The sequence below is a fragment of the Ceratotherium simum genome, chromosome 20 (assembly GCF_057802395.1).
Source record: "Ceratotherium simum simum isolate JZ-2026a chromosome 20, ASM5780239v1, whole genome shotgun sequence".
Lineage (NCBI taxonomy): Eukaryota > Metazoa > Chordata > Mammalia > Perissodactyla > Rhinocerotidae > Ceratotherium > Ceratotherium simum.
In genome coordinates this window covers 34,973,041-34,983,756 of record NC_141919.1, presented here as the reverse complement: position 1 = coordinate 34,983,756, position 10,716 = coordinate 34,973,041, and the positions used below count along the sequence as shown (strand labels likewise).

General features: G+C 38.7%; 1 protein-coding gene across 1 annotated transcript; it reads left to right on the top strand.

Annotated features, from left to right (window-relative positions):
- The first annotated feature begins 1,767 nt into the window (after nucleotides 1-1,767).
- Nucleotides 1,768-5,628, top strand: CER1 (cerberus 1, DAN family BMP antagonist). The gene is made up of 2 exons (XM_004436790.3): nucleotides 1,768-2,321; nucleotides 4,316-5,628. Exons 1-2 carry the CDS (start codon nucleotides 1,815-1,817, stop codon nucleotides 4,628-4,630), a joined length of 822 nt encoding a protein of 273 aa, XP_004436847.1. The 5' UTR covers nucleotides 1,768-1,814; the 3' UTR covers nucleotides 4,631-5,628.
- Nucleotides 5,629-10,716: the final 5,088 nt, after the last annotated feature.

The following is a 10,716-nucleotide window of genomic DNA, read 5'->3' as shown; positions in this document are numbered from 1 at the left end:
CAGTTGGGGGAAATGCTAGATACTGCGATGGATGGCAATGGAACTTTAGGAGCTGAAACATAGAGTTTAAAGGGAATCAGTAAATATATCAGAGTTGGCTTCTACACCATGTTTATAATCAGGGGGCAGGGTGGTCAGCTCTGGAAAGCCTAAGCATTGGATGGCTGAGGGGAGTTAAGAAATTCAAATAGCAGGCAATTTAAAAAAACTCTTTAAAAGAAATGGCAAATACTAATGCTCATTTAGTATGGATCAACTCTACCTTAATTAACATCAGCACAGGTTCTATGAATATTTGCTACAAGTAAAATATATCTCTTCTGACAGAATTCTGGAAAAATGGTGCATTTCTTAATAGTTTATTATTGTACATAAAGGGACTTACTTGAGGCTTTATCTCATCGAAATCAGGCATGACTATTAAAAAAGAACACAAGTTTCTGGGAAAATGATTCTAATGGGTCACTTCTTGGAAAGAAAGCTTAATCAGTACTGAAAAAAAAGGGGACATGTTCCAGGATTATGTATGTTACTGAAAGCAAGGAATAGAATGATTAAATTAAAAGGGGAGAAGTATAAGCAAGTATTGGGTCGATTTCCAACAGAAATACTGTTCAAATGGTGTGGAGGGTCGACTGGGTTTCAGTTTTGTGGATGTGTTTCTTTCTCATACCCTTGCCTGATTTATGACATTTTTGAATGATAGTCACCTAACAAGTTTTTCTTTGATCCTCAAGACTCATGTTTGTCTCCATCTTTATTTAACTGGGTCGTCAATTACTGTAGCGTAAGAAAGATGATGTGGATTCTCTAAGGTAAAGAATTGACCAGCCAGCTTCATGCCCAGAGCAATCAAACCTGATTCTTAGAATCCACGTTCTCAAGTCTGGCTCTTTGTTTAGAGAAAGAAAAAAATGTCAGTAGAGTGGCTTGAGGGAGACAGATCCCCATCCTCACTGAAGACTGATGAGCTGTCTATTACCTAGGATCCTGTTGAGAAATTTGTGAACAATTGAAAGAGTTTATCTGATGACTGACCAATTGTGAAATTTAGCATTGAATATTTGATTCATAAGGTGAAAGGATTAACTTGGGAATTGTGAGTTTCCATGTGTGGAAAAGGAGGATGTATTCCCTTTACTCTCTTACCACACAAAAATCAACAACCCCAACCTCATGTAACTAAGTGAGAGGGAGAGTCCTCTGCTCAACGAAGTTAACATCCTTCTATTCCTTCCTTTCCCTTCCTCACAATTTTGATATACTTCTTTGGCTGCTCCTGTGTGTGTGTGTGTGTGTGTGTGTGTGTGTGTGTGTGTGTGTGAAGAGCCTAAAGGCCTGGGCTTTTGCTAAACGTATGCCTCTAATTTTATCTGACATACCTCTCTCATAAAAACATGTCCTGTCTATTCTATCCCGGCACAAAGCAGATGCAGCACAAATGCTAGCTGACTCTGGTCTTCTTCTAAGAGCAGTGATGGGAAATCTGGGCAAAGAATGTGTTGTTTTCGCTAATACTGCTCTGTCAATTTCAGACGATAAAGTGTCAGCTAATTACCCCCTGGGTCCCAGGCTTTCACTGGGGCCTTCTAAAATACACAAAACCAAAGTGAAGGCAGGACACCATTAGCACTACATAATCCAAGCAAACAATAAATGTGTTTACTCTGCCTGACTACTGACTGCCTGCCTTCCCACCCCACAAGGCAGGTATCTATATATAGGATCTCCTTGTTCACAGGCCTGCAGAGAGGGAGCCTCTCCTTTGCGCATTGCCATCCGTGAATCTCCAAGAAACTTGGGCCCCTGATAGCATGCATCTCCTCCTACTTCAGCTGCTGGTGCTCCTCCCTCTAGGGAAGGCTGCAAGGCACAGAGGTGGCCGCCAGAGTCAGAGTTCTGTTTCTCTTGCGCTCCTACACAGGAATCGCAGAGAGCTCCTCGTGGGCAACCACGAGGAAGCAGAGGAGAAGCCAGATCTGTTTGTGGCAGTGCCACACCTGATAGGTGCCAGCACTGCAGGGGAAGGCCAGAGGCAGAGAGAGAAGATGCTGTCCAGGTTTGGCAGATTCTGGAAGAAGCCTGAGAGAGAAGTGCACCCACCCCAGGACTTGGTCAGTGAGCACTTCCCACCAGGGACCCAGGCCCTTACTCAGCCAAAGGATGGGATGCAGATGAAGAAATCTCCTCTTCGGGAAGAAGCCAAGAAATTCTGGCACCACTTCATGTTCAGAATGAGTCCAGCTTCTCAGGGGGTCATCTTGCCCATCAAAAGCCATGAAGTGCATCAGGAGACCTGTAGGACAGTGCCCTTCGGCCAGGTATCTGTTCTTGGGGGAGAGGGGATTAGAGTTTGCAGGAAGGAGGTTGACAGCTGGGACAGGTGAAGAATAGGGGAAGAGGCTGCCAGGAGCCTGAGTCTCGAGGAACTCTCAGATTTGTCCTTGGGCGTTCATCATAGGATTTGGCAAAGTATGATCATACTCCAAATTTCCTTCTAACCTTTCCATTGTTTCTCAGTATTCTGGAAATGCTGCAAGAATGGTATGATGGTACTGCCAATATTAGTAATCATTCATATTGATGACACAAAGCTTTGTTTTATGGGGTTTTATTTATTTATTTTATGTTGGGGGTGGTCTATCCAGACAGATAACTGTACCCTTAGGAAACTAGGAATTTAGAGCAATCACCAGAACTTCTCTCTAGCTACGCCTCCACACTCTATTACGACGTGGATGAGTAGGTCGACTCCATCTGTAGATAAGTTGGAATAATTGGACCCCTCCTCAAACACTTCCACACACATGTATGATGGTGTTAATCCCTGTATTTCACACCTGAACTACTTCATGGGTCTATAAATATGTAGAGGTTGTCAGGCAGAAGTTGCCATATCATTTCTAGTATTACCATAGCAAAAAAGATTTTATTTAACTTATTTTCTCCTAAGCTTTTGAAAAATAATCTTGATGTGCAATCACATTCTCTCCTTAGAAACACTTATCTCCTAATTCATGTTGTGTTGGCTGGTTTGTGGTTATCATGATTGATTCCACACTGTTAAGAAGAAGGGGCATTCTAGATCTACTTCCTCCAGTCAGTCCTGGCAACCCCCACACTCCAAATGTTAAATTAAAATTGAGAAATTGCATCAGGTCCTTAAACGTGAAGATACTGAACCAAAAGAAACATAGGGTAGAGTAAAATTTTACAGTCCAATAATGCTACCCAATTAAGCAGGCAGTGTTACAAGGTAATTGACTGTGCAGGGCAGTTAAGTATTCTGCCTGAAAAGGCAAGGTTATGTAGCAGTAAGTCAAATATCAAATAATAATGACTGCTTTGTTGGCCATGTGCAATTAGAAAATTGCTCCTAATAATCATGCAGTCAAATTTCCCTTGAAACTCTTATTGTGAATTCTATTGCTAATTAAATTAAATTTAAGGTGTTTGACTCATTTTGAAGGGCACATAAAGCTAGATGTATGGGGTTTTGGGAAAGGCAAGGGTAATGTAATGCATGATGATTTGCAGGCAGATGTGTTGCAACTTTGTTCCATGCAACTTCCTAGATTTGAATGTACTATAGGCCCTGAAAAAGAGGGTAGAATTAAACTCATGATGTTCTGATCTAGTCTCTGAGCAATTGAAAAATATGTATTGAGAATCTATTATGCACGATGCACGGCGAGGAGTAAAAAGATAGGGGATATTACTTATATAAGACGGCAGCCATTAGACTTTTTTCATCTGGTGATATCCAGTTAAATTGACAAAATTTCTTAGTTTGGCATTGAAATGTAGAGTAAAATATTTTCATATTAACTTAGGGGCTTCCTAGAGGCTACTGTATTAATTTACTCAGTAAAAGAAATTTAGTTGAAGTGGCTCTATGCCCTTATAGATACCATCCAAATATTGTAAAATATCCAAAATTGGAAAGTTTTTGAAATTTTTTTTTTTTTTGAGGATATCAGCCCTGTGCTAACATCTGCCAATCCTCCTCTTTTTTTTTGCTGAGGAAGAATGGCCCTGGGCTAACATCTGTGCCCATCTTCCTCCACTTTATACGGGACGCCACCACAGAGTGGCTTGCCAAGCAGTGTGTCGGTGCGCGCCCGGGATCGGAACCAGCGAACCCCTGGCCGCCGCAGCGGAGCGCCCGCACTTAACCGCTTGCGCCACCGGGCCAGTCCCAGTTTTTCAAATTTTAGTCTAAAATTACCCTTAGACTTACAGTCTATAGTTTTTGCACCATACGTGTTAATGGAATGACTTAAGATAGCTTAATGGAGATGTGTTTGTCTTTCAGACTGTCACCCACGAACACTGTGAGAAAGTAGTTGTACAGAACAACCTTTGCTTTGGGAAATGCGGGTCTGTTCGTTCTCCTGGAGCTGCGCAGCACCCCCACACCTTCTGCTTCCACTGCTCGCCTGCCAAGTTCACCACAATGCACTTGCAGCTGAACTGTACTGGCCTTGCCCCTGTGGTCAAGGTGGTGATGCTGGTGGAGGAGTGCCAGTGCAAGGTGAAGACAGAGCATGAGCATGGACACCTCTTACAGGCAGGCTCCCAGGCAGAATTTCATGCCCAGGATCCCTTTATCCCAGGATTTTCAACTTAAAAAGCTATCCCACTATTACCTTTGAAAAGCAAAACCACAATAGCAAAGTTGCTGATTATTCAGTCTGGAAATATTTAGTGGGTCTGTAATATTTTAAGGGAAAGGTGGTTTAAAAAGTAGTAAGATAGAACAGTTTAGAGGAAATTGTATTCATCTGGTTATTGGTACACATTTGGGATCTAGCCTTGGCTCTGCCACTAACTGGCCAGAGGATGCTAACAAGTTAACAAGTAGAAAAGCTTGCTCCACCTCGAATTTTTCTTCTGTATATGAGGGATGTGAACTAAATGCTTGCTAAAGTCCTTTGCACTACTATAATGTTCCATGATCTATTGTCTCCAAGTTTTGGTAAAAGTCTTCTATCTGAAGAAGGAAAAGAAATAAACTAGACCATAAAAATGGGCTTTTTTAATAGCTTGTCAAAGCACCAGAAAAAAAGGAGGGGGGCATATTTTTAGAAAGGATTACTTATAGTTGTAGCTGCCTTTGCATCTCAGACAGTGTTTTATTTGACTTCTATCAGATGATTAATGAGTTTCATAGATGTAAGGAGTAAGTTGTTTGGTTACCTCCTTATTTTTGATACTCCTCAAATAAAGTTCTTAATGTTTGGTCTCTGGCTTTGAGGAAGGAATGTTGGTGTTACTTTTAGTGGTTTACATAGGGACCAAGAACAATTATGGGGAAGGAAAAACACATGACCAGTACCAGGTTAGAAGGTCGATCCAGAGATGCTAACGAAAGTGACCAAGGAATTCCAGTAGATGTCAAATTAAACAAAATGCAAATGATTTAAAATTGAAACAATTTACAGCGAAATCCTTTATCCACAGGCATTTTGGATTAGGTAGCAAGTAAGGGTTCTGTGTCTGGAGGACTGTTTTTTACTACTGTATAAACACTTGGTACTACAAATTGTATTCTGCAAACGCCACAATTGCAAGTTCTGAAAATATTCTGAATGCTTTAAGGTATTAAATTGTAGTGTATGAAACATTCTGGGAAATGTCATGGCATTCAATTGTCTTATATTTGTTCTTTATTTGTTTTGTCTGTCTCATAACTGAGGGCACTATCTGGAGGTTACCGAGCTAGAAGGATTTCTGAGATGGCTTCAGAGGCTAATGACAATGGCCCAAGTGTTTCTTCTGACAGTTCAGACAGCTTTCTGTCAAGAACCTTCAATCACTGTCTTTCAGTGATTACGTTTCTCCTGTCTGTATTTATTTGTATGCATATATTGTGCAAAGTGGCTTTTGCTAGCCATATTTCTTTTTCTATAATCATTCTTTAAAAATTCATCTTTAAAAATTATTTTAACTATTTGGATCCCTTTTCTTTGAGTATAGACAAAGAAAGCATTTCCCAGAATAATGATTACTTTTTCAAAAAGACATCAATATATTTTGTTCTATTCCTCTTTAATCACACCTTCTAAACTGGTGTTCCAAAGAAGTGAATGCACTTATATTTAGTGTATATTCTACAACACATCAATGTGATAGAATAAGTGCTACACATATACACACGTGGCATTTACATCAGAATATATTATACCCTTTGGTTGTCAAAGACAACCTAATTGGCCAAAATATGGTCATAAGGATAAAACTGTTAGGTATTAATGATATCCCAGCTGGTCAATATATTTTGGTGCCAAAAGCTATTGAGCAGCTGTCTAGTTTGCAATTGCCTATCCCTGATTATATAAACCTATCTCTGCCAATTGGACTATCCTTATCCTCCTTACACACTTGCAAATCCTTTTTATCTATCCTGCAAATAGACTCACAAGCCCAAGCCCCAAACAAACATCAGTTTTATTCAAACTCAGGTCTGCCCTTCCCTCATATGTGAATTCAAGATGAGACAGCTGATAGTGGTATCAGCTTACATTCATAGTGTAATAGCATGAACCTCACGAAATTGCCCATATTCACCCATTTTTACTTGCAAAAAAAGAAATGTCCAATGGTTCAATATAATACATGGGAGCATAAGAAACTGAGAGGAAACACACAAATATCCCATATCTATTGAGTGCCAGATACTGTGCTGGTCTTTTACGTAAATTATACAATTTATGTAACACATAAATACATAAGCTACACAATCGCCTCAAAAATCATATGAGGTGGGTAAATACCCTATTTTATAGACGAGGAAAATAAACCTTAAAAGATTTAAACAATTTGCCGAATGTCATTTGGAGCGTATTTTCTACCTGTATTAGAATGTCTGCTCATTCATTGTCCATCCATTTTAGATGTAACTCTTCTAGGGCTCTCGCCTATAGGCTTCAAAGCTAGTTTCTTTTTACCTCTTGTCAAGCTCTCAGATCGATGTTATGTCTTGAAAGAGAAATCATCCCCAGGTCAGGTTCTCAGCCAAGCATTGCCCTGACTGGAGAGGTGGTCACAGCAGCCCCCTCATCAGCCTTGGTCTCATTTTCCTCCTGTATAAAATAAGACTAATAATAATTACGTCAAGATTATTGTGATGATCAAGTGTAGGATAATAGCACATCAGAGAGCTTTAGATCCTGTAAAACTACGAGGGGTTAATTCACTCTTCTCCATTCAGAATTTCCTTTTTTTTCTTTAATTTATTTTGAGAAATTTAAAAGACAGAAAAGTGAAAAGAATAATAAAACAAACACTCAAATTCTTACCATTAAAACATTTAACATTTTGTCATTTTGTGCTTCTTGTCTATTTTTTTAAAAGAAATAAACCATTTCACTATAAGTCTACTGTAACCACCACTCTAAGTCCCATGCCCCAAGCCCCTAACCCCTCAATACCCACCCTACCCCCGAAGATGCTTGTTTATACTTCCAGTACCCTTTTATATTTTTGCAAAGGTATATACACATCCATAAATAATATATAGTGTTATTTTTGTATACATGTTCCTTTATTCAGCAGGTATATATTTGTCCACCAGCTATGTGCAAGATACAGCTCCAGGTGCTGTGAATATGACAAGCAGACAAGTCAGACAAGATCCTGGATCCTGGAGAGCTTACATTCTAGTTGGTGGAGACAAGCAATTTGAAAATCAATCAATTCATCAATCAATCAACTGAAAAGGAGAAGTATCAGATGAATATAAGTCGTATGCAAAGAATTAATAGAGAAGAGTGCTAGAGACTAGTTACCCTAGATTGAGTAGTTTCCGAAAGAGTGACATTAAAGCTGTGAGTTTTTAATTACATGCATGATATGCGATATGAATTGTTTTACAGTTATTTTTTTCTCCACACAGGATTCTGGCTTGTTTTTACAACAGTTTTTAGAGGACTTTTTTCTGTATATTTTATCTTTCTTCTAGAAATTTGTCATTAAGTATTCCTACAGAGAATGATTAACTTAGCTTTGATAACTTATTTTTTCAGTGTACATAGTCTCTTTAACCTGTCAATTTAATTCCTAATTAAGAATGCCATGTATTCTCTGAATTTTTACAGAGAATTTATTCTATGCAAGACACTGTGCTGAGAACTCTGGGATAATGAAAGATAAATAAAACACATTTCCCACCACCCTGGAGCTTATAATATAGTAGAAGAGTTAATATATGCACATTATAAAGCAATAATAATAGTAACAATAATAAGAGCTACCAATTATTGAGCCCTTACTATGTGTTCAAATGCTTTATAGTCCTCATGTCCTTGAAACAGACATTTTATACCCATTTTTTGTGGCAATGAGAGTGAATGAATGAACTCAGAGGGGTTCATTCATTCAGTCCACAAATATTTATGATTGTCTGTGTTGAGCCTGGTCACTGTGCTGGGTACAAAGAATATAAATCAATGAATACATGATTATCTAAATATAATTCCTGATGTTAAGAAGCTTACAGTCCAGGAACAAGTAACTAAATGCATTTGCTTCTGTAAAACTAGAACAATGATCCCAACTCCAAATTCAAACACCACTTTCCCTTCCTCAACCCCCAGACAGACAAGGTCAGGTTCACCTCTTACATGGTTTCATGGCTCTGTATGCCTTCACTTCAGCACTCATCTCAGCTTACAATTACACCTTTATTTGTGTCATCGTTAGTCAAATCTTAAGCTCCATGAGAGCAGGGATCACATTGGGTTTCTTTCCCTGTTGTCATCAATGCCTAGGAAAGTGCCCAGCATGCAGTAGGTACTCAAGAACCACTTTTTGTCTGCATAAAGGAAATGATATCAATAGATATCATGTGCCAAGCACTTCATGTACATCATCTCGTTTAACCCTCATGAAACCCAATGAGGTAGGGAGTACTGTGTTATTTTATAGGTAAGGATGCTGAGGCTTACGTAAATTAAATAATCTTCCCAAAGTATCACTGCTAAGGAGCAGCAGAGGCTGAATGATTCCAAAGTCCCAGATCTTTCATACAATGCCACATTGCATCAAGACAGCAAAGACAGAAATATATAAAAATAAACATATATATTTATAGACACACATATATACCTATAGATATGCATATATATACATATACACATGCATATATATACATATACAATCAGAGTTAAACACTTGAGTCATTCACTAGTCTCCTCCTTCTCTGAATCCCAGAGACCATTATTCATGCCTGTCTTAAGGCACTTGTATCAGTGAGGATGCTTTCAACTCAAGTACCAGAAAACACAACTCAGAATATATTAAATTATAAAGGGATATATTATTTCACTATCAAGTAGTCTGGAAGGCAACTAGTTTCCTTGTTGGTCAAGTCATTTCTACCCTTCCATCAAGGACTTGGGTTCCTTCCATCTTTCTGATCGGTCACTTTCAGTGGGTCCTCTGCGAGCTAAAACTCACCCTCAGTCACAATATGGCTGCTGCAGTTCCAAACATCATGAGTCACGGTTCACACACTGATGTCTGTAGTAGCACAAAAGTATTCTCTCACACTTGTGTACCTTTTAAAGAGCTGACTAAAATCAGTTCCATTGAGGATAATTAAACAATGGAAAAAAATCTTTGCTCTGACAGCAAGAAGTAAAGAGAAAATGGCTGTTGAGTAGGCAAGCAACAGTCTCTGCCACAGTTGTTGTTACTTCTTAATTTATGTTATCATTATTTGTTTACCTATCTTATCTTTCTTTCTAGATTGTAAAGTCCTTAACACCAAGTCCTTTATATTATACATCTTTGTTACTCCTCTGTTTCTAATATAATATTTTATGCTTTATATATTATTTTAATATATTATTAAATACACAAATATATTATTTTATATATTATAATATTTATATTTTAATATGTATATATTCGCATACATATAAACATACACATATACATAAAATGTATAATTTTAATGTTTTATAAGAGATAACTGCTCAATGCATGTAAGCTAAATGAATGAAATTTGGGAGCTGCTCTTGGAAGGATAGGTAGTATTTATAGTGTGGGGAGTTGTGAATGGCAGCCAACAGGTTTTAAGAGCACATTTGGTAGGCAATAGGGGGTTTTTGAAGGTTTTTTTCACAGATTGGGATAGCTTCAGAGGAGCTCACGAGCCCCTTGAAATGTGTGCAAATACCGTGGGTATGGGCAAACTGCAGGGGAGAAAGGCCAGAACTTTCCTGAGCTTCTCAAAGATTTCCATGAGCCAAAAATCTTATCAATGGGCATGATAAATTGGATGGAGAGAAAGGTGGAGGCCAGAAGAGCTGGAAGAAATCTTGGAAATCACTTGCATAAACCTCTTCTGACTAGAACACAGTCAAGTCAGGTTTCCATTTTAGGAACAGAGCATGAATTCTAAATACACGAGTGGGTCTTCACATTGTTTAATATAATGATCACATTCAGGAGCTTGCAGTGGTGAAATGGGTGAGTAATAATACCCTGAGTGAAGGAATGGACTTTCCTGTAATACTAGTTTTCCTGAGCGGGGCCCCACTTATCCACCCACACTTCTGGGAGAGAGCTCAGATTTTCATTTTATTGCCTGCCTCCCTCTTATTCTGTTTTGTTCCTTCTCCTTTCCTCCAAAAGAAACAATCACCAGTGACCTACCTGTGGTTGGGGACTTGGGTTAATGTTTTTCAAGGAAATTATCACAACTTCCTC

Excerpts from the sequence above, each read along its gene's own strand:
- CER1 (XM_004436790.3), top strand. The coding sequence starts at position 1,815 with ATGCATCTCCTCCTACTTCAGCTGCTGGTGCTCCTCCCTCTAGGGAAG. Across the intron at positions 2,322-4,315 it reads GGACAGTGCCCTTCGGCCAG|ACTGTCACCCACGAACACTG; the intron begins GTATCTGTTCTT and ends TTTGTCTTTCAG.